A 25,786-nucleotide genomic window follows, 5' to 3' on the forward strand; every position below is an offset into this window, starting at 1 on the left:
CAGAGTTAGCAGTGATGCGCTGTGAATATAATAACATCACATAATTTCACGTATATATAACATATGAAAGTACTGACAGAGAAACCTACAGTCGGAAAATCAAATGAATACAACTAAAAATACGACAATGCGCGTACAAAACATTATATAGACCAGAAAATTTTATCTCCGTCACGGATTATGTGGATATGTTTGAAGCTGATTAATGAATTTCGTAAAAAGAAGTCGGCATTTAAAGGTACATCGGATGATAACCTAAACGATTGATCACATACGCATTGTATTGGTACTGATAGCCTGTGTGGTTGATCTATGATAAATGCAAATAATGCTAAATAATTGTGACACTATAAAAGCATTCGCAACCCAACCTGCAACATATGCAGCATTAAAGATTTGTGCACAGAGACTTCAAATAATACATACTGTGCGTATGCTAACAGGAGATGGAGGTTCGTGCGAAATTCTGGATAATAATTATTACATCTGCAACCGCATTCAGTCCTACTGCAAAGGCACAGACAAATACCTTGACAGAACCACAGACAAATACCTTGACACGACCACAGACAAATACCTTGACACGACCACAGACAAATACTTTGACACGACCACAGACAAATACCTTGACACCACCACAGACAAATACCTTGACACCACCACAGACAAATACCTTGACACCACCACAGACAAATAGGCCCACCTTGACACCACCACAGACAAATAGGCCTACCTTGACACCACCACAGACAAATACATTGTCACCACCACAGACAAATAGGCCTACCTTGACACCACCACAGACAAATAGGCCTACCTTGACACCACCACAGACAAATACATTGACACCACCACAGACAAATAGGCCTACCTTGACACCACCACAGACAAATAGGCCTACCTTGACACCACCACAGACAAATAGGCCTATATTGACAACACCACAGAAAAATACCATGACACCACCACAGACAAATAGGCCTACCATGACACCACCACAGAAGACATCTACGGGTTTTGCAAGGACAACTTCGAGCATTACAAAATATACGACCACAACGGAGCGGCCACCGGATACGACAACTTCGAGCATTGCAAAATATCCGACCACAACGGAGCGGCTACCGGAAACGACAACTTCGAGCATTGCAAAATATACGACCACAACGGAACGGCTACCGGATACGACAACAACGAACAATGCAAAATGTACGACCACAACGGAGCGGCTACCGGATACGACAACTACGAACATTGCACAGCAATCGACAAATTCAAGTAGCAAAGATCGGCCAACAAGTACAAGCAGACTGACAACTCAAGGTAATCAAAGCTATAATGTGTAAGGTTTTTAGCATAAATAAGACAATATCAAAATGTCATGACGAAACGAAAGTAATATGTTTACAATTTGCACATACTATTTATCGCAAGTCATAACTGAAAGTAGATTTAAAATTTCTTGGGTTTAATTTTTTCATGCAAACGCGATTTGTGGGCAACTGTGTGTAACTATCACAAAATAAAAACTAATTAAATAGCAAACATAAACGCCAAAGCTTAAACATTGTTTTCTAAGACCAAACTGTCATTCTTCTTTTAAACGACTATATATGAGTTACATGTTGACATTGTATTCTCTATATTTTAAACTTATAAACGTATGTGAAAGAGTAAATTGTATGCACTGTATATTCGTAACGACTAAGAATAAGCCGATTCACACGTTTCTTCTGAAATTTTATTCGAGTTTTTAATTCATCAACTTTTATCAGGTTTGATTGCTTATGCAAGCTTTGCTATTCAGACGTAACATAACATTTTGTTAATCATGTTTACTAACTGACTGCACAGTTCCAATGGTTAAACTTGTTTGTTCAAACGAAACGATGATTTATGTTTTATAAGACAACATTATTATTTTTGTCTATTTGCATATTATCCATTACTGCTATTAGAGAAGTCTATTACATGCTTTTAGAAATTGTCGATAAGACAAACTTTGAACAGGCCCAATCTATTATTAGCCTGTTGTTCACAAAATACCAATTTGTCGTTTTGAATTTTATTTTGCCAGCGTCGAGTTAACTTAAGTATACGTAGTGTAAGAAAGTGGAGCTTTAATTTGAATTATTTTACAGGTATCGAGATAAGCAAAAACGCATCAAAGGTGAGCAGCAACGACACTATTGTGGACTCCTTTGGAAAGTGTAGCTGCAGGGAAGGACTTTGCATTCACTGGTATATTTTGTATATATTGAGTCGCGTTCTGAGAAAACTGGGCTAAATGCATGTGCGTAAAGTGTCGTCCCAGTTTAGCCTGCGCAGTCCGCACAGGCCAATCAGGAACAACACTTTTCCGCCTAAACTTTATTTTTAGTAAGGAGGGACTTCCTTGAAACTAAAAATACCATAAAAACGGAAAGTGTCGTCCCTCTTTAGCCTGTGTGGACTGCACAGACTAATCTGGGACGACACTTGACGCACATGCATTAGGCCCAGTTTTCTCAGAACGCGACTCATATTAGAAATTCAGAAGTACATTACTACAAGTGTAAGTAAACCGATCGTGATAGCTATTCTCTTAATAAAGTTTGTTATAAAATATGACTTTAATTTCAATGTAGCTGGCTTTAATGTGAGTTTCTCCTATTGTTGCTGTTGTCCGAAAGTTGATTTTATCTTTCCTGTTCTAGATCAATTTATTAATGTTTATCTATTCAGGTACGCGGCTATAAGATTTGTCTCCTGTTGATAACATTCAGTTTAAATTTACATACCACATCGTCTATACAAAGTTTTACTTTTCGATAAATATATGCAAAGACTGGCCGGTAAGCTCTGTGGTTTTTCACGCGCTTTTCACCAATGCGACCCAGGTCCATTCTCCGCTTCTGGAAGCAAGACTGGTTTGCAGTCAACATGCCGACTGCTGGCGATTAATCCAGTTAATCCGGCTTCCTTTTACAGCACAACACCACATTAAAAGACACACTCAAATTTACGAATTACTTTCAGAAAAAAATGAAATAGCTGGAAATGCAGCTAAAATTAAAAAATTCGCTCCAACATTTGTGAGTTTGACACTCTACGGGTCCTCACATAATCCAGCTTCAGGCGCGGAAGGACCTCAGAGACTTCTTTTACACACAATATGTGCAAAAGGGTAGACATACCATACACATTTGTATCTTAAATACTGCTCCAAACCCATGCGAGAATACCTTTTTTAATTTAGAAAATATGAGTCTCTTTCTTTATCATCGCTATATTTGTTATAATATAATATGGTTTGACGATACAACTTACATGGTAAATTGTATATGAAGCTTAATTGTCGAATATTGATAATTTTAGTCGTATTCTGAGAAAATTGGACTTAATGCATGTGCATAAAGTGTGGTCCAAGATTAGCCTGTGCAGTCCGCACATACTCATCCTGGGCCGCAGTCCGCACAGGCTAATCAGGGACGACACTTTCCTCCTAAACTTGATTGTCAGAAAGGTGGGACTTCCTTGAAATTTAAAATATCATAAAAGCGGAAAGTGTCGTCCCTGATTAGCCTGTGCTAATCTGGAAGGACACTTTACGCACATGCATTAAGCCCAGTTTTCTCAGAACCCGTCTCATTTACTTCTGTTGGCAGGCACGCCGTGATACTGATTATATCCCTCGTTGCCGGATCGATCGTCCTAGCCATCTTCAGTGGTGGCATTCTCATCGAAAGAAAGGTGAACAATAGGAACCAGGTCGCATCGGCCGGGCCGCACATGCGCCGACCCTAGGCGTTGTGCACATATATGTAGTGTTGATGATCAAACATGAATGAATGGCTTTACATAAACTACAATATAACCTCAGGGACAATGAGTGGTACCGTCTTCTGAAACTATCAATAATTTATTTGTTATTGACTAAACTATATTGCTGTTAAAACAAGGTACGACAATAAATCCATCAAACGGGTTATAAATGACTAAACAATAATATACAGTCTTAATTACGTTTATATGTTATGTTTGTCTGATACTATTATGTGTCGGATGGCATGTATACATAAAGTATGAACATGTTTGAACAAGAAACAACGAAAAAAATGCATTTTTTCCAATTGATTCTTTTTAATATAAACATGATTTTAAATAAACGAAATAATAAAGCATTGCGATCTTATATGTATACTTTACTACTTGGTATTGGAAAGTTATCATTATACAAGGCGATAATTATTTTTATTACACAAGGGTGACCACGCTCAATGTAACGTTACCCATTAATGAGTGGTTACGGCGATCATTATGTGAATAATGTAGAGCCTATCATACAATGCATTCCAAACAACCTTTATAACTTAACAGAAAATATAATGTACGTACCTTTATTTCATGTCGCCATTCGTAATTGGACTATTTGAGGATAGACATTGCTGTTTCTTTTAAAAAGACTTCTTGTTATAAGGTGGTAATGTCCTACATTCAATTAAAATCACATCATGCAAAATAAATTAATGGACCGGGACTTAATGTGTACTTCCACTATCAACAGAAATAATTTTCAAATCATCAAGATACTACTGTGAAATTGCTCATGAAGCGAGCGTCATTAATGCCCTCGACAAGTTCACTTGATAATTCTGATAATCCTTACAGCAAATCTTTCTACGAAAAACACCCTTTAAAATATATTGACTGTATACTATTTAAGGGATAGGTACGAACCTGAAATCTCCCCTCTATCACTTATCTATAAAAAAGAGTCAATTGTTAGAACAAGACACACTGTCTCGATTTGGTGATCGTTTCGCCATTCGAAATAAATTCGTGCATGTTATGAGACGGACACGAAAATTCCATCGCAGCCGCCCACAGAAGTATTGAGCAAAGGTTATATGTTGTTATGCCCTAATTAGGTTCGATACATATACTTCTAGGTTGTTTCAAATTATAACGGTGCCATGCTTAAAATATTATTTGTATTCTTATTCACTTTATTACCAAGCAACGGCAAGAAATAGTCACTCTATTCAGTACAAATTTTGACCGAAAATAGTTGTTTCTTGGCTGAAAATTGATGAAAGACGGACATTATTTCAATACTAATATTATCTAAGCAAGTGATATAATAACAATTTAATGAAAAGTTTATTTAACTATGAAAAGCTTTGGATTGTTTATGCGAAATGTATCGACCATGTTCAAACAATGACCATGTAAATAGAAGCTATGCAAATATACGAGTTTTGGTACAATAACGGGTTTGCATGTATAGTATTGGTGGCGTTCATGTATACTGGTCAAATTGAATACAATATTCAATGTTTTGGCTTTATTTTTAGCAGACTATTGGTATCATTCACAAAGCCAGAACGTTTATTTTACGGAAATTCACACCGACATTTTTTCAAACATCATTCATTACGCAAAGTCCGTTAATTGTGTAATGATAACGTGCGCGTATCTCAACAGGATTACGAGTCTGTACCAACTTATAACGTAATGGAAATAATTCTCTTTTATTATTATACAATCGATTGTAAATATAAATGCAGTAAAAAGCAGACGCAATGTTATTTACAAATGTATTTAATACCGAGTTTGCAATATTTCTCTGTTGATGCGTCATTTCCTTATTATTACAACTGAAATTTGTGCAGCTTTGGTTGAAACACTTTCCTTGAAACAAGTTTCTTACAGACAGCATTCTTTGGATGCATTATAATAGCATGAACATGCTCCTGTTTATGTTCTGTGTCGAACATTTATTGCAAATGTATTGGGTTTTGAAAACAAAACGTAACGCTGGGTGTATTCTGCAGTACCTGCACAAATATTTGTTTTGTTCTTCGTCGACGTACCTGTATTATAGCTTAATAATTGTTGAAAATCGATTTTGAAATATGTGTGCTTTGTGAACAAATTTGGACTAAGTATATGATGCGACATGCCTTTTTATCGGTCTGAGCCTAAGACGTGTTGTATTTTGTTTTATGTCCGTTCTAATGCATTGAACTAAAAAAATCATTGTTGTATCTTGTACAATACATGTGTTTCAAGATTAGTGAATTTGTTCTATTTTACGTGAGCATTGTTTGTTAAGTTAAAGGTTTGGTATGCGTTTAACAATCAACGCGATTATCAAAGCTTTAATATTAAAAAAAATATATTTATGATGTGTTGAGCGTATCGGCCAGGATTAGTAAGATGCCTTAATCAATTTACAGGCGTTTGGTAACAAGAAGTTTCACCAGGTAATATTTCTGGAGTAACATTAATCCTTTAATGCGCATATATACGATGACGTTAAGAATTACGTTAATTTAATTACTTAGCTACCTGTTTGCAGAAAAACTGTGTAAGAAACGTAAAACCTATGCAGTTAGTGACGACAAGCAATTATGACAGTGTGGCACTGAGGAATAAAGGCTTCAGGTGAAATTACATTTAAGTCTTGTGGCATATACATTGTATACAGTTATTTTCAATGTTAATATCTTTGCACCTGACAGAATATTTATCTGCTAAAATAATGTACGTGTTTAACATCAAATTTCAAACCTTTACTACAAAAACATCGGTTTTATTAACCGAGCTCTTTAAAACTGAACAATATCCAAAAAGAATATTTGGACTGACTGATTAAAAACACTTCAAACACACGTGGTATTTTGGTGTTCGGCCGATACTCTAATTTTGAAATAAAATCACAGCATCAAAATGTAAATTGTTAGAGATTATTTGATAAGAACGTCAAGTGGCGTGTACTTTTTTAAACTATAAAGCTCCATGTTGAACGCTTTATAACATCTGTCGTAAAAAACAACCAGTGCGTTTACGCTTGTTTAACTAGCCATTTATGTGTCCGATAACGATATACTATAAAGCAATTTACATTTAAGAAATCACTCGTGCTTATATTCCGACACTTCAAAATGCATTAAATGAATTAAGTGGTATATGATAAAACAGACAAAGAAAAATGGGGGGGGGGGGGGAGGGGAACTTCTAAATGTAATTTATGAAAAAATGTTTTAAAGTCAAGATTTACTCTGCCTGATACATTAACTACACTTATACGCACAATACAACATGTAGTACATGATCCACTTAGCATATATAAACTTATATAAACTCCTTTAATTAGTTAATTAGAACGCCTTTCTATCTTACAAATAGTGTAATTATATGAGAGTACAGAGTGTATACTGTCGTATAATTATCAAATAATTATAATAATTGACTTTACAATGTCAACATTACATATCAAATATACTTGATCCCAAACCACGAAGGAGAGCATTAACACTTGTTCAAATATTAATAATGCATGAAAGGAACTCGCGATAATTTCAGACCTCAAATGCCATTGAACTTCGTTTAATGTGTCTGAGAATTCCCTGATTAATTCTTCTAGGATGAGTTAATGTAATTGCTTTTCATTTCTAATGCTGATGCAGGTGCTTCGAGCAAATCATAACAATACATCAACAGTGTGGAAAGACACTTATTCACATCGTTATGATAGCACTGAACATAAATTAATACATATATAACTTGTTTGTTATTAAGTCTCTGATACATCAGTTAGGCGTGTGTAAGGTACATAATCTATGCAGATATATGTTATGTTATACATGCAAATTCATCTAAGTAAAACTCTATGAACACATAGTATTGTTTACAGTTTTTTTAGCTTGCACATTTGAACAATGCATTTAACACAATAATAATATGTGATAATATTGCATAGCAATAATTGATACTTGCGTTTTTGTCAATGAATTAATTGCCTATGAAAAAAGAGATTCAGTTTATCACTTGTGTTGAGCTGTTTAAGCTTATGAACTCACTGCATTATGATTTTTTATAATGGAATTTCGGTCAATTTAAGTCAAAATGTTGAACAGTGCCAATTCACCAACACAGTAAATAAAAATGTATAAATAGATTTCTAAGGACATTGTTCCGATCAAAATAGATAAAAACGCTTAATAAAATCGGGCTAAAATTGGTGAATATGAATAGTAAAATGGTATAACACGAACTAAAAAACAACATCACGACACGTGTTGGTCTGAAATTCGAAAGCTTTAATGTATAGAACTAGTTAATGAAACTCCCGAAAATGTATTGGTAGCGAATCTCTTAATAACCAACGCTAGTCTTTATTTTAACGCAAATGACCAATAGCCTGTACATTACATGACGATAGTTACAACCAAACAGAAAACTTATAAAGTTGATCCACCGCCTAATGACGGGAAATGCAAAGCCTTTTTGTTTAAACTAGTAAACTGACGCGTCGAGCCTCACACTTATCTAAGAAATAATCAATAACAGAAACTTGTAATATGGGTATCGGTGTCAGGAAATATATCCCGGTAATTTATGTTTCATGTGTGACTGTCGATAAAAATTTTGAAATACGATGATTTTTCGTGGCCCTGACAACCATGATATTTGATGCTTTGGTCTAATTTATAATTTTCTACTTAGTGTATCTTAACGTGTTTTACTTTTTACAAAACCATTTATGATTATCATTCCAGTCACCAAATATGCTCTCACACGAACTGCAAATCATCAATCATATTGTTTGTTTGAAACAATTTTAAAATCGATTTAAAGACGTAAATACAAAATTGTCATTACATCGTCAATATAAGGAAATTTATCGCTTAAATTATATCGTTCTATTGGTAAGATGAGTTGCTTTCATTGTATGATCGGAGCAGAAAATGTATTTTGTACCAAAGGGTTTATTATGGGTTCACTTTCAAAGGTATGTACGCTTGCACAAATTAATATACCGTAATCATGTTCCAAATGTAAATTATTGAGGTCGCATAAATTAATAATATCGTATCACAAGTATGAATGACATATAGTACATGATTTTAAAAGGGAATCAATCGGGTCTGAAAAACGTCACATTTAACTTTTCATATTTCTCACCTGCACATTGATTTTCAGACTAAAAGCTTCCATATACAATAGTTCAATTGTGCAAACTTATGTTTAAATATTTCAATGATGGATAGAACATAATCAAGTCATATCGTAAAAAACTATGTGTAGGTCCCTTCTCAAATCAGTAAGGAAGTACTCATCACCACTTTGAAATTTAAAAGACGTTTCCCAATATGCATACGACGAGAGGAATTCTGAATGGTATAATTGGACTTGTTCACATGTTTGGATATATGTATTTACAACTCTATACTATTTGGAATGTTCAAAAATAAGTAAAATTGCGCACGACAATTGAACCAGACAAATTTGAGTTTATTTACCTATAAACAAATATGTTGTAGAAATATATCAAAATAAAAAGGAAGAAGCAGTAGTGTTGCAGTATTTAACTTCTTTCATACAGAACTTACCGAATAAGTTAATTTTCATCGAGATTAGTATTTGCAGCTTGGGTCATCTATTTCAAATGATGGATATGTACTGGATCTTGACTTGCTTTGAGACTTATAGAATTTGTCAATGGGTGTGATGTGAATACAATCGTAAACACACGGAATAAAAATGTTCGGTACAATATAAGAATATATCTAAAGGCGTAACACATCTGTCGAATCCAAAGCTTACTTCTGGTAATTTCATAATTGACTTAGGGATATGGACATTATGGACAGTAACACGTATGCTTGAATTTGCTCGGCTTAATTGACTAATTTAGATTTATGATCATTGAAATTACCAACGGATCATGCAAAATCTCGTCAAATGTTAAGACTTTGTCAATAAACCCAACAACCAATCTCGATTTCATGGCGCGATATTTGCCTTTGTTTATGGAATCGATACTATACCACATAATGTTTTAATCATCAGGTAATTTTCTTTGAAGAGATTTAATATCATGGTATTGTTTTGAAAAGACATACGCGATTTTAGAAATGAATTCTGCAAAATTTTGATTTTAAGTTACACATTATGCAAATATATTAATATTGTTTTATTGATGTAGCCTTTTTTCTATTATCAAAGATCTGAAATCACGAATTTATCAAATTCGATATTCTTATATATTATCATTATTCTTTTTTCAAGCCTATGTTAACTCTTTAAACGGGTTTAATGTTTATCTGTACTATAGTATTACGTCAATACCATGACATAATTTCTCCTAAATTGAATATGACATTGGTTAGTATCCGTTTTGGTTTCTGAATTAATTCGCGGACTGGGAGTAGTAACTGTTGATGTTAAATGTTTAAATTACCGTATAAGACATGTTCAATTGACTTTGAATTGATCTCCCTTTAGTTTTGTAGATTCGTACGCAAAACTATAGAAAAACGACGAACAACGTTGTCTGGATACAATAACTTACATTTAGACAATCTATTTAGTATGCATAGTTATTGGATTTGTTGCAATTGTATGCATGGTCTAGTGATTGGATGACGACTGTGTGTACATGCAATTTATTTAGAATTATTAGACAAACACCGTCCATATTGCGACAAGCTTGACCTTTCGAGATTTGTTCTAAATATACGCAGCCGTAATTCATAAAATTCCATCTCATGTCGGAGTAAGAGATATTGTCACAGTCGCGACAGAAAGAATTTTCTAAATTTAAATTACAAAAACACGCGGTTAAATTTTGATGCTAAATGAAATGAACAGATCAAGATCTGTGTGGGTGACACAATAATGTCATTCGCGACCTTTATGTCGTCCTTATTCGTATTTTAAATTCATTAAAATTATTGAATACAAAATGCATAATATACTGTAAGGTCGTTAATGTACGAACGATCTCTATTATGTAAAACATATGTATTGGAACACATATCCTTCAAATATGCACCATGCGTGACTATTTTTATAAAACTTTGAATCTCTTTTTTTTCTTCGTTGAATGCTGCACGTTCTTTCTTTTCAGTGTCTTTCTGTAAATTGTACCTACTTAATTTTTGACTAGACACTCTAACGGACATACGATGGTTAGCAAATATAATGAGTAAATGACTTGACTTTTAGGGATCTGTTTTAAGCATACATGTTATTTAATATGAACCTATATAACTTATGTTCTAGAGAACTTGTGGAAATGTTTATATTATTTTATAAGTTTAAACCGTGTTACCTTCAGTCCAAAACACGATGCCAACTGTGTGATGCCTTTCCGGGAACTATTTGAAGCATGCCAGGGAACATACCGAATAAAACAAAATATTAATAGTGCATTTACGTTCTACAAACGAAATTTACATGTAAAAGAAGAAGCAGTTTATGGGGATTAAGGTAGACATCCACTTTTTATTCATCGCTATGAAGGGCATCATTGTATTATTGTTTAAATTAAGCCAAACTAAAATATGATTAGAAACTATACATATGATACGCTATGCTTGATATTATTGCAATCACGGAGTTTCAACTGGGCTTATAATATTGGAAAGCTATTAGACACATATATTTGTCGTTTAGATTTAATATCTCAAGTTCTGTTTATGTTTTGGCTTTCAAAATGGATTTGAACCCGTTATAATTGATACATAAAAACAGGAATGGCAATGCTCCGTTGTTAAGATTTCTGTTTCAATATGTATCGTGTATTAAGGTCTTATTTTAATTATAAACACTATTTTGATAAACTCACTTAATTACTAAAAACTTCAAAAAACTCTGCCACTGAGAGTTCAAACTGAGAGAATATCATAGTAATACCACCCCAAGAAAAGAAAGATTGTGACTTTTTGTAATTATTTAGACATTGAATTATATAACTAACCCGGTATGGTCTTTTGAAATCGGATATTTTACAATACATTTTAACGCAGTATGCATTTACTGTATGTACTGGTGCATTTTTTAAATATGAGCATGAGTTATACTTAATTCCGGTTTGTCACAAGATAAGCGAATACAGTGCCGAAGTCTGGTAAAACAGCGCTGTAACATATACTGTCCGAACATGTAAAGTCATTTATGATAGCCGAAAACGCGATTGTCCGAAAATAAAGAACCACGAAAAATAATTATTTTGGCCAAAAAAGGGGGTGTCCGCAAAATTTAGAATGTCCGAAAACTTAGAGTAATTACGGTTAGCGTCTTCTCTTACGGTGCCGCTCCATCGCCATAGCAACGGCTTATCACAGGAAGAATCGAATGCAAATGATACGTCTTTTTTTTCTGTGAGGATTATTATAAGGACCAAAAATAAGCAATTAATTCGATAGAAATACAATGAATCAGTACTAATTTTCAAACGTGCAAAGGTCTGTTGCTATTTTTTATATAAAAGTGTGACGAAGTACGGTTTGCTTTGATGATAAGTTACAGTAAATCAGTGAAACTAGGAACTTCACGAATTTCTTAACTTTTAAGGATTTGTTTAAAACAACTGTTTTCCTTCTTCTGGAGTTGTTTTAGAGTATTTGTTGCTTATTTCTTTGGGAAATTTTGCAAAATTACTGAAAATGGTGACGCGATTGTACATCGTTTAACCACAAGACTTTTAAGGAAATGTATGAAATAATGTTTTAATGTTGTCCTTGATGCCCTGTCGGTTTATGCATAATCTTTATTCCTATAATTTTAATTTTCTATCGCAACCACCCAGTTTAATACAAGAACATGACTAGTACATACACGTATGTATATTTTGGCTTGTCTTCAAAATATAATCCATAATATCAAATTGAATTAACACGGATTTTTGACAACCGCTTTTAAAATATATGTTATCCGTTTATCTGTAAACGACCATTAGATAGAAAAACAAGCTTACTCTTGCGCAAGCTTACTCTGTATTTAAAAATAGTTAATGGGCGACATAATCCGTACACTACAGTGTATATTTCATTAAAACACTTAGCATTACTATTTACGGAGTAGTACTGATAAATGAAAAACTAAAAACTAGATTATAAGTACATGCTATGTTGGACTGAACCAATGCGGTTGCCAACTTAAATATTCAAGACGTCTTCCTAGTGGGATGATTCCATATCTTTGCGCAATAAATTGTAACATTGCGTTGCGTACTTGTTAAATTTAAATAGAGCGACGCACGTTCAAGCTGTTTGTTTTCCACTATCAGTTAAGGCAAACACCTGAAATAGCGTGTCCTGAAATGTGCCCATAATATCGAATATGCTTAAGTTGAATGTCATAATCATTTCGTGAAAATATTCAGGTGTTTTTTACGAATGAAAAAGTAATACGTTGTAAAATCCAGTTCAGAACCAAAACAAACGACGATCACTAGAAGCAGCGATGCAAGAAAAATATATAGTGCATTTACACATTGAAAGAAAAAATATTTTCTAAATAGTATTAAGCATTCCTATACAAGCTTATGAACTATGTTAAAAAAAAAGCATTTCACATTAAGTTACGTAAATCGCATTGTAACGACTTTAATAACCTTTAACGCTTTTAAACAACAATTTATTACATAGAACTGTTTTCTCCGATACGCTATATTATGTAGTCATTTCTTTATAATTTTTTTGTCATTAACACAATTTAGAAAAAGTCAATGTATTGTCTCCCGTTTCATATAACATACATTTACTTTGGAAATTCCGTTCTCTCTCTAATGTTCGTTCACAAATGCATGCTGTCCAATCATAAACCTAAATTGATCCGATGCAACATGCTCGTTGGTCAATCGATTCAACTTGTTTCATTTCATTGTAAATTTACTTACCACGCCTTTAAGCGTAAGACCGTCAAGTGGACGTAAGTCCATTCTCATGTTTTTTTTTATTAATCTGGTGAGTTGTAAAACTTGTTTTATTTATTGAACATTTAGTTTTATTGTATTATGCAATGTTAGTGAATTTGTGTATTAATTGGAATAATATTTCTATTTCATAGCATTGCTATTTTGTTTGTAACGATTGTGTCATTATTTTGTTTAGGTCTTTTCCGTTACGGCTATATTAGTCAGCGTCAATAAAATGGATTAAACAGAGCTTTAGATGTTAAATGCCATTCCCCCACCACATACCCACAACGCAAATTACATATTAAAAGTCATATAAATATATTGAGCAAACAATTCACAGTTCAACTATATGCAATTGATGAGCTTCGTTAAGGTCTTTACCGAAAGAGATACGTAATGCGGCATATCGTATTGATAAGACTTTTTCTCGATCGTGACTTTACACTGGCGGATGTTTAGAAAAACGATATCGAGGTAGACACATCGACTTCCATGCGAGTTTATAGTTCATTTTGAAGTTATTTTTTATTAACACCAGATAACAGAATGCAAAGTTAATTTACGGCTTTTGAATGTACAGCTCATTAGGGTACACCCGTACATAAGTCGCCGTGGTGTAATTGTTATTGTGTCCGCCTAGCGACCGGGATGTTACGGGTTCGATTCCCGCTGCGGGAGTGTTCATTAGATCTCCACCCAATGACACCAAGTACTAATTCTATGCACTGGAAACTGACTCAAGAGCTTTTCAAATAAGTAGTAAAAACTTACAATCAAATCGAACTAACATAAATAGGTTTAAACTAAATACATACATGAAATGAGCGAAACATACATAAGCATATGAAAAAAAGGTGGAACTATATATTCATGTTTTGTGTTTGTACAGACGCTCATAATTTGAATATGTTAGAACTAAACGTAAGTATTTATTCCAATACTCAAAAAAAAAAGAATTGATCCCCGCGCACTGTTTTTCATTCTTTTTGATTCTTAGATTTATAATATATGTTTCCATACATTACCTTTGTAATCACGTGAGAATGATCTACTGGAATGTTTACCAAAAGAAAACGTCATGATCCAAGCGTAAATACTCAACTTAAAATATGCCACACCAGCCTAAAATCCTATATCCGCGCCTGAAAAATTGGCAAATAGTACATATAAATGCCATAACTGATTTAATAAACCATGAGTGACAGAGGGAACAATGACACAGCCTGTGCTGTTTACCGTGGTTTTTGCTGTAACTGTAGTGTCGTCTTCTGTATTTGAAACAGTCGATGCCAATTATGATGTAGGTAAAGAAAATATTCCGCGCCTAGATGAAAAGGATATGGATGTTGAACAGCTAAAACAAAACGTACTGAAATTAAATCAGATGTTGATTGAGCAGGACAAGAAAATAAATGAACTAACCAAGCAAAAACAAAAAAGCATCGTTGAAAATTCTTTTACGCAAGATTTAACCAAACAGTTTTTTAACGAGATCAATGTTTTGAAAAGTAAAGTTTCTGAATTGGAGTCGAAGATTACGCTTATGGAGGACAAGAACATCCATTACGAAGCATATTCAGAAAGTAAATCTGCTAAAATAATAACAGGTAAGGCCTTTCATGAACACATTTGGAAGTCTTGCAATCTTTAACCAACATGTGGATTGGACAGAGGAATTTAAAACTATTAAGAATTTGTATTTTAACAATATATCAAATAAAGTTTCCTTAAGTGAAATTTATTAGGAGCAAGTTAACACCGATAACGACACGTTTACTAATTTTTCTGCTTGTCTTTTGAACAAATATGTACAGGCTGATGTTTTTTTTCTAAAGAGTACATGGTTATGTACACAAAGTTTCCTGCTTTACAGCAGAACATATTTTTGCAATTACATACAACTTTTCTATCGTTGATTTTCTGCGATTACTCATTCTGAGCTTTTATTCAAGTGTCTGCTTCATCAACAAACAATATATTATGAAAGTAATACGATTGTATATACTGGCTTTAATAGTGTAGATAGGAAATCGCTGACTAACATAAACATGCTTATATTAAAAGAAGGTTAACAAGAAGTTATCTTCTGATAATTTGTCTTTAATTCATTTCCCCTAAGTTATTGGTTCTATCGACATCGAATACGATATAATTACAAGCATTCGTTTTTAAAATAACATTTACTAATATTTATTGTAGAGCAGACTACCTTCAATTCAGTAGCACAACGACATGCTGAGACCGTTGGTATCGCTTTCTTTGCGTCACTTACCAACCATATGGAGAATCTCGGAGCTGGACAACACATTGTCTTTGATAATGTCTTCACAAACGAGGGAGGTGCCTACAATAAATACCACGGTAGCTTTACAGCTCCAGTCCCGGGAATATACGTATTTTCTCTCACTCTGCTGTCCTTCCAAGACCTGGCAGGGCATTTCCGAGTTCTTCGCAATGGCGCTATCCTTGTTCACATCTGGCCTGATGGCAGAGGTGACGGCGATTACGATACAGCAGCAGGTACAGTCGTTCTTGTCCTCAACGCTGGAGACGTCGTTGCCATTGACAACCAAAATGCTGGAACAAAGCTATACGGGGAGCATTATTCGTTTTTCACCGGCTTCTTGTTGAAGTCCTTTTAATCAGACAAAATATACACCGGCTGTAAGAGACATTGTTGATCATTAATTGTTTACAATTGGATTTAAATGCGCATTATTGGCTTTGAATCTTTGCAGCTGTGAAAAATCTTTTTCTTGATGTATTTTAAATGTTTCTTCTATTGAAAGGAGCTTAATTAATAAACAAGCGACTTTGAAATTTGTTGATTGTATAATCTTTATACACAAGCCCCTTTATCAAATACGCAAATTATTGCAAATACAATCGCATAAAATACTGAGCTCATCTTTTCCTCGCATTGCTGAGAGTCTTTAATACTTAATATAGTAATTAATAATAATTAATACTTAATCAAATCGCGACAGTAAAATACAATAAAACATATTCACATATGAATTAAATCCACAAGATTATCAACTCTCAGCCAAACAAACACATAGAAAACACTTAATTGGTTGTCAAGCACACACATTCGTAGCGAAGATTGACGAATGTCACATTCTTGCATCGTGATGTTAAGGGTTTGTTTTCAAGGAAAACCTGCTTGACAAATTCCTGAATGAATAAACATTCCGGACACGTCCTTAGTTTTAATAAAGTTCCATCAAATCTTGATATGGGTGGTTAAGGAATGGGTTTGTAAATTATTTATATTGTGGTATGGTCTTTCGGAGTCGGTCATTTTACAAATCGGTTTCACCAAATATGTATCATTTGTTGGTTCATATTTATATTCAATAAAAATATATTTGTTTGGTTTAATGTATATTGCTTCATTTTTTAATGAGCATGCGTTATAATTGATTCAAGTTTTGTCGTGCGCGCTGGCAGTAGACTGTCATGATATTTGAAATGTATTTGCATGCATCATCACGTAGTGCAGTCGTCGCTTCAAACATATCGAGATTGCACGTTAAATACAAATAATGCCATCTTACATTATAAATGTTTCATGCTAAGACGTCGTGTCACTTGCAAAACCCGTGATCATAGCTTTAAGGTCAAGGTAGCACAAAGAGGATAAATGTCAATGTTGGCATAAAATAGCTTCTTCGGACTCAAACGTGGATAAACGAATACATAAATACAAATCAAAATGGCGACTCGACATTTATACTAATGTCCTTTTCTTAAGGTAACGCTTCGAGTTCAAAGGTAATATTTTTCATCATAATGCTGTTTTCATGTATTTTCACTTTATCATTTATCATGAACTTTTAATCAACCACACATACCAAACACATTATATGAAGTATCCTTGTAGAATTATCATGTGACCCTCTGCTCGAAATCTCAGGAATTCATTATCTTATAAAGAGAAAACTTTCTATATATATTTTGTCTTCATAGGGTGGAGTGGTGCATTCAGCTTAATTCAATGTTGATAAAACCACGTCATTTACAAGAAATGTACACACTTTTTATGTTTGTTGAAGTTCTAAATTGCATGCCTCTTATATAACGAATTCATTTTAGGGTTCATAATAAATAAGTTTTTGGGTTAGCAATGCAATTACTTAAAATGAGTTTTGCTTCTTGTTACGAATGATACTAATTGCATTATTTTATAATCAATTAACAATCGCTTCATATTATTCGTTTAGTGCTCGTATGGGAAATACGTGGAACTGCATCTTATCACGTCCATTGATATGCATTATAAAGAATAACTTTAGTCAAATGAATTATTTAAAATAATGCATTTTTATTGGAAGATATTAATGCAGAAAACGTCAAATACAAATACAAACAAATAAAAACCTGTAACATATCTTACATTGGATATAATAAAGATAATGCTTATTGTTATACATAGTGAGCAAATGTTTGCATAAGATCAACAATAAATCTCCATAGATTTAAACCAATTTTTAGTAATGTTTTGTGCGTTGTTTTCGTGAAACTATTTTCGGTAAAATAACTTTTTTTTCTCGAGACACGATTTTTATATTCATTTCTGTTCTTGTTTTTTGTTCACGTGAACTTAACCGAACAAAACATTTCTTGATTGCACAATCTGGGACGACACTTTACGCACATGCATTAAGCCTGGTTTTCACAGAGCGCTACCCATTATTATTGCAACAATGTAAGTTTCATTCCTCTTAGTTGTTTGACTAGGCATTCTGCGAGGTGATAACTGTTCATTTATTTAACCTGTCGCTCACATCATTTTTACTTGTGTGAAATTAATACAATAATCTTTATATGATGAGTATAAAGAATACTTACCAAAATGAATTTGCAATGTGTTATAGTTAAACGATAGTATTTTTAAGAGAAAATCAACACATTATTGTTCTTTATATTGTCTGATATTACTTTAAATATATATTTTTTCAATTTTTCGAGAAAACAAATGAAAACAAGGATTTCAACAAATATTCTAAGAAGTTTGCATTTTATAGAACATATTATATAATAAATACGATGCATTACTTATTCAGATCTTTATAATTTGCTATTGCATTTTGTTTAATTATCTAACACACTTTTCTTAAACTTTGTGTAGCTGAGCTGGTTTTGTTTAAAAGCTGTGTATCTTAGATACAATGATTTGATCTTACACTTGTTTAAATTTGACTAAATCAATTCCCATAACGAGGTAACACAAGAAGCCGGTAGTTTAGCGTTGCGAATATAATACCATCACAGAAGTTAACGTATATGTGTCAGATGTAATTTCTGATTGAGAAACCCACAGCAGGCAAACCAAATGAATATATCTTAAAAGACATAAATAAACTTGTAAAAAGCTTAACATAGCCAAAAATGTAAATCTCCAGTAAGGATTATGTCGATGTTAACATTTAAAAAAAATTAACTTCGTAATAAAAAGTTGGCTTTTAAAGTTGCATATGATGTTATCATATACTATTGTTTACCCAACAGTACTGGTACTGAGAGCCTGTATGGTACATCTATGATAATGGCAATTGCTTTTAGAAAATGGAGCACTGTTTAATTATTTGAAATTCAGCGTGCAACACGTGCACGATTGGATAATTTCAATATTACATTATGTGCGTATGACAACAGGAGATGGAGCTTCGTGCAAAAATTTGGAAAACAATTATTGCATCTGCAACCATAATCAACCAGACGACAAAGGCTCGTTCACCTACTCAGTTACCCCAACAGAAGACACTTTATGCCAACAACTACCAGAATATGACATATGCAAGCAACGACCAGAATATAACTTCTGCAAGCTACGACCAGAATATGCCATCTGCAAGCAACGAATAGCATATGTCATCTGCAAGCTACGACCATTATATGCCATCTGCAAGCTACGACCAGTATATGCAATATGCAAGCTACAACCAAACAATGTCATATGCACGCTTTGTTCAATATATGCCATCTGCAAGAAACAACCAATGTATATCGTCTGGAAGCTACGAACAAAATATCCCATCTGCAGCAACGATCAAATTATGTTATCTGTTAGCGACGACTATTATATGCCATCTGTAAGCTCAAAACAAAATATGACATCTAAACGGTACGACCAGTATATGCCATATACAAGCTACAACCAAAATATGTCATCTGCAAGCTACGCCCAGTATATGCCGTCTGCAAGCTACGCCCAGTATATGCAATCTGCAAACTACGACCAAATTATGCCATCTAAAAGCTTCGACCAGAATATGCCATCTGTGGGAATTTATCGGGAGACGACAAATACGAGCATTGCAAATCACACGTCAACTTTAAGCAACAAGGATCAACTTTCAACTACAAGCAGAGTGACAACTCAAAGTAAATAAACTTATAATGCATTAGAGTTTGGAAATTTAAATAAGACAATATTAATATATAAATGTAATGTCTATATATAAGCAATATATATAATTTACAAATAAAATAATTGCAAGTCATACATGTAAATAGATTGTAACTGATAACGATTATGTTTTATTTAAATATTTTTAATGTAGACGCGAAAGATTGGCAATTTGTTTCTAACTACTAAACATAATTACAGCAAATGGAAAAGAACACGTAAACGTCCAACACAAACCAGACCATCATTAGACAAAATTGTCATGCTGCTTGATAGCGCTTAAATAAAAGCTTATTTTGAACATTTTCTCTATATTAAACATATACTTGAATCCGCAATAATTTTTATGCACATTATATAAAGGATCTTATATGGTACAATAAATTAAATTGAGATTTTGTAACGATTGAAGAATAAGCCGAAACCAACACGTTTCCTTGTATGTGTTGCAGAGCAAATAATTGTGTCGTATGAACAAATCTATACATTTTGAAAGGAAGTCTCAAACGAGTCTCGTTTTGTACTGTACATCAGAACATACTTTGTGATTGTAAAACACTATCATTTCGAAGATTTTCTTTAAGTACGTTTTGTGAAATTTACTTCGAGTCTTTTTCCACATCAACCTGATTTCAATATTGATGTGTGTTGTTAGCTATATAATAATGTGTTTGTCACGTTAAAGATATATGCATTACTGGACAGTTAGAACCGAACAAACGCATTGTATTTTGATGTTTTCGATTGAGTGTATTCAACACACGAAAGCAAGTTCTTTTATTTGTAAGAAAACTGTATTATTTTATTTCATGTGCACATGATGTCTTATTTTGAGTCTAACAAATTGTATTCAGTTATTTAGCAAAGTGACAATGAGAAATAACGAGAAATAACTCTAACAATGACATTTTTTACTTTTTTTCCCCCGTCAAAATCTGTGATCGTTTTAAAGTATTTAATGAAAAGATCATTGTCACAGAAAACGCAGTCGGGTAAATGTTGTCGGCGTATGAATATGATATTCACCAGTTAATTAATCGTCGGTATTTTTCAGTTGTTAAAGAATTAAGATCGTATTGTTCAATAATTGTTTAACCGTAGCAGCCAAAATGTTGGTCCGACGAAAACCTGAAACAATTGGTATATTCAACGTGAGGCCCGAACGTAACATACCGAGTTTCATAAATGCAGCTTAGGTACGTTTTGAGTTGTCAATGGATTCAGAAGAGCCTTTACACATTTTCGGGCAACAACCACAGTGCAACAGTGCAGTACAACAACAACAAACAAACTGAAATAAAATGCATTTTGCCATTTTACCCTCTATTCACATACTGAGTTTCATTGAACTTACGTCAGTACTCTTTGAGTTATCGCAGGTTCTAGATTCTTCGGACGGACAGAAGCATAAATTAATTCTTTATTTAGTTATTGCTGGTTATATTTTAATTTTAATTATTCATGTAACCATGAAAAATGTTACCTTGTACATCTGTTTTGTGTAACGAATTCAACCCTGAAATCCAGTGACTTCTAATGACGACCTCTATCGACATGAAGTTTATCCAATTTAACTTGGGTACTTCATGAGTTATCGGATGACCAATATGTTAACTTTAATTGTGTTATATGACCATACCAAAGACAATTTTTGTTTCAACCCACATTGCCATATATGCATATACCAAGTTTCTTCATCCTTACTAACGTACTTTCTGAGTTATTACAGAATCCAGATTTGGGCAGACTGACAGAAGACCGGGTATAAACCTATATACAATTCGGTTTCAACGATATGGGAGGAACAAGCTACACGTCTAAGTACAATATGTCATTTAGTGAAGAAAAATGTTAATTATATTGGTTTAACACGAAAATCTCAACAGTTCTTTGAATAACATCCATGTGATTTTTAACATATGTTGCTTTATCTGTAATGGAATAATTTTAGTTCTCTAAGTGCATACATCGGGCTAACAGGTAAATAATAAAAACGGTCACATATGACAAATATGGAAAATGTATACGTATTGACCATATGCTTCTTAAGAGTTAATACAAATTAAAATAGTTTGAACACTTTAATATGACTTTGATTATGACTAACGTGCTTCGTCAATTTTATTATAACATTATTAAACGCAATGGTGTTTATCATCAATATATATTCATTTTTAGTCACAATTTAAGATCAACTTGAAACGTCTGTCCTATAAAGGCTAATATAAATGTATGAATAAATGAATACTTCAAACGTTGCTCGTCTTTGATTTGTTAAATGCATCCGACATGTTGTTACAGTCAACAAGCATCTTGAAACAGTCAACATGCATGTTGGAATAGTCATAAGGAATGTTGGAATGGTCAACAGGCATAATGGACAAAAGAAAAAGGCTTGTTGGGATAGTCAACATGTACATTAGATGAGTTATCAAGCAAATTAAAAATTTTATTTCAAAATATTTCCATAAACACAAATACAAGATTTTCCTTTCTTTCTATATATTTTATCGACAAACAAAACAAACATTTGCTTTAGTATTTCCATTAATTAAGTATTCACTCTTTGTCGGCAACTGATGATGATGCTGGTAATGTGATGTCAACGATTTCGACGAAAACGTCGATAATTATGATGTCAAACTTTAAAGGAAACGAAGGATGAACATGATTATGTACTTCTGCAACATACTTCAATGTTATTCTAGGCAATGCCAGATATCGGCGCATTTTAGTGTTTAATGCCAAAGTTTTGTTGACGGCAAAGTCAGTAAATTGTGTAGAGATCAAGTGCGCGTATCTAAGCAGGATTACGAGTCTGTACGAACGTATAACGTTATAGAAATAATGATCTTTTATTGTTATACAATCGATTGTAACTATCAATTCAATAAAAAGCAAGCATAATGTTATTTACAAATGTATTTAATACCGAGTTTGCAATATTTCTCAGTTGATGCGTCATTACATTATTATTACAAATGAAACTTGTGCAGCACTGGTTGAAATACATTCCTTGAAAAAAGTTTCTCTCAGACATCGTCGTTTGGATGCATTATAATAGCATGTATATATATATTATACGAGTATGTAGAACATTTATTACAATTTATTCAGTTTTCAAATTAAAACGTAACGCTGAGTGTATTCTGAAGTACATGCACTAATCGTTGTTTTGTCCTTTGTCGACGTACCTGTCTGAAAGCTAAATAATTGTTGAATATCGATTTTGAAAAAGGTGTGTTTTGTGAACTAATTTTGACTAAGTGTACGATGCGATATGCCTTTCTATCGGTCTGTGCCTAAGATTCGTTGTATTGTGTTTTATGTCCGTTCTAATGCAAAGAACTAAAAAATCATTGTTATATCTCTTTCAATACCTGTGTTGCATGATTAGTGAATTTGTTCTATTTTACGCGAGGATTGTTTGTTAAGTTAAAGGTTTGGTATGCGTGTAACAGGCTGAACCCAAATGGCTTACATTGATCGTTTAAACGCGATTATCCAAGCTTTATTATATATTTTTTAAATTGATTTATGATGTGTTGTACGTATCGGCCAGGATTGGTTTGCTGCCTTAATTAATTTACAGGCGAATGGTAACAATAATTGTCACCAGATAATATTTCTGGAGTAACATTATTCTTTTATTGAGCATACGATGACGTTAAGAATTACGTTAGTTTAATTACTTAGCTACTTTTTGCAAAAAAACTGTGTAAAAAACGTAAAAACTATGCAGTTAGTGATGCCAAGAAATTATGAAGGCCAAACTGAGGGTAATTTCAGAGGAATAAAAGCTTCCGGTGAAGACTTCATTTAAGTATGTGGCATATACAAATAAACAAGAATATTGAATACAGTCATTTTCAATGTAAATGTCTTTGCACCCGACAGAATATCCGCTAAAATAATGTACGTTTTAACATCAAATGTCAAACCTTTACTACAAGAAACATCGGTTTTATTAACCGAGCTATTTAACACTGAACAATATCCAAAAAGAATCTTGGAACTGACTGATAAAACACACTTCAAACACACGTGGTACTTTGGCGTTCGGCCGATAATATAATTGTAAATAAAATAATAGCATCGAAAATTAAATTGTAAGTGATTATTTGATAAGAACGTCAAGTGGTGTGTACTTTTTTAGCTATAAAGCTCCATGGTGAACGCTTTATAAGATCTGTCGTAAGAAACAACCAGAACTTGAGGGCGTTTAAGCTTTTTTAACTACCCAGTTGTGTGTCCCATAACGATAAACTATGAAGCAATTTGCATTTAGACATCACTAGTGCTTATATTCCCACACTTCAAAATTAATTAAATGAATTAAGTGATAAATGATAAGAAAATCAAAGAAAGGGGGGGGGAGATTCCAAATGTATTTTATGAAGAAATGTTCTAAATGCAAGATTTACACTTATACGCACAATATAACATGCAGTACATGGTCCGATTTACATCCATACACTAATGTAAACTCGTTTAATTAGTAAAGGAGAACGCCTTTCGATCTTACAAATGGTGTAATATTAGGAGAATAAAGAATGTAATAATTTAAAATTTACTGTCGTATTATTATCAAATAATCATAAATATTGACTTTACAATATCAACATTACAAAGCAATTATACTTGATCCCAAACCACGAAGGAGAGCATTAACACTTATTCAAACATTAATAATTAATGGAAAGTACTCGCGGTAATTTCCCTCAAATGTTTGTACATGTACTTCGTTTAATGTGTCTGAGAATTCCCTGATTAATTCTTCTCGGATGAGTTAATGTAATTGATTTTCATTTCTAATGCTGATACAAGTGCATTGAGCAAATTGTTACAATACATCAACAGTGTGGAAAGATACTTGTTCACATCGTTATGATAGTACTGAAAATAAATTGAGTCTTGTTCTGAGAAAACTGGGCTTAATGCTTGTGCGTAAAGTGTCGTCCCCGATTAGCCTGTGCAGTCCGCATAACAACAATTGATACTTCGTTTTTGCCAATATATTGATTACCTATGAAAAAAGTGATACTGTTAATCATTTGTGATGAGCTTTTTAAACTTATGAACTCACTGCAATGTGAGTTTTTTTATAATTAATTTTGGTCAATTGAAGGTTACAATGATGTACAGTGCTAGTCCACCAACAAAAATAATGCAGAAATGGATATCTAAGGACATTTTTCCGATCAAAATAGTTAAAAAACACTTAGTCAAATTGGGCTAAAATTAGTGAATATGAATAGTAAAATTTTATAACACGAAGTAGAGTAAAAACCCATCACGACACGTGTTGGTGTGAAATTCAAAAGCTTGAATGTATAGAACTAATTAATGTAACTGCAGACAATGTATTGGTAGCGAATCCCTAAAAAGCCAACGCTTGTCTTTAATTCAACGCAAGTGGCCACTAGCCTGTACATTTCAGGACGATACATACAGCCAAACAGAAAACTTATAAAGCTGATCCCTCGCCTTATGAAGGTTGATGCAAAGCCTTTTTGTTTAAACCGGTAAAATGACGCGTCGACCTCAAGCTTAGCTAAGAAATAATCAATAGCAGAAACGTGTAATTAAAATATAACCGCATACGATTGTTAATCAAAATAAAAGGCCATAACAGAATATTAAAACTCGATTGAATTACAGTAATTTAATATTCA

The 25,786-nt window shown here is 33.3% G+C and overlaps 2 protein-coding genes across 2 annotated transcripts; both read left to right on the plus strand.

Moving 5' to 3' along the window:
- Positions 1 to 4,095, plus strand: LOC127879505 (salivary glue protein Sgs-3-like). The gene is made up of 3 exons (XM_052426372.1): positions 1 to 1,323; positions 2,142 to 2,241; positions 3,648 to 4,095. The coding sequence occupies exons 1-3, from the start codon at positions 447 to 449 to the stop codon at positions 3,784 to 3,786; spliced, it is 1,116 nt and encodes a 371-aa protein (XP_052282332.1). The 5' UTR covers positions 1 to 446; the 3' UTR covers positions 3,787 to 4,095.
- A 10,784-nt stretch (positions 4,096 to 14,879) lies between these two features.
- LOC127877902 (heavy metal-binding protein HIP-like) lies at positions 14,880 to 16,516 on the plus strand. Its single transcript, XM_052424220.1, has 2 exons — positions 14,880 to 15,303; positions 15,896 to 16,516. Exons 1-2 carry the CDS (start codon positions 14,910 to 14,912, stop codon positions 16,336 to 16,338), a joined length of 837 nt encoding a protein of 278 aa, XP_052280180.1. The 5' UTR covers positions 14,880 to 14,909; the 3' UTR covers positions 16,339 to 16,516.
- Positions 16,517 to 25,786: the final 9,270 nt, after the last annotated feature.

This window comes from Dreissena polymorpha, chromosome 4 (assembly GCF_020536995.1).
Source record: "Dreissena polymorpha isolate Duluth1 chromosome 4, UMN_Dpol_1.0, whole genome shotgun sequence".
NCBI lineage: Eukaryota > Metazoa > Mollusca > Bivalvia > Myida > Dreissenidae > Dreissena > Dreissena polymorpha.

What these genes read in the sequence shown, in the direction of transcription:
- LOC127879505 (XM_052426372.1), top strand. Translation starts at nt 447, where the DNA reads ATGGAGGTTCGTGCGAAATTCTGGATAATAATTATTACATCTGCAACC. An exon ending in AAGCAGACTGACAACTCAAG is followed by an intron (nt 1,324 to 2,141) that starts GTAATCAAAGCT and finishes ATTATTTTACAG; the next exon opens with GTATCGAGATAAGCAAAAAC. An exon ending in GAAGGACTTTGCATTCACTG is followed by an intron (nt 2,242 to 3,647) that starts GTATATTTTGTA and finishes TTCTGTTGGCAG; the next exon opens with GCACGCCGTGATACTGATTA.
- LOC127877902 (XM_052424220.1), top strand. Translation starts at nt 14,910, where the DNA reads ATGACACAGCCTGTGCTGTTTACCGTGGTTTTTGCTGTAACTGTAGTG. An exon ending in ATCTGCTAAAATAATAACAG is followed by an intron (nt 15,304 to 15,895) that starts GTAAGGCCTTTC and finishes TATTTATTGTAG; the next exon opens with AGCAGACTACCTTCAATTCA.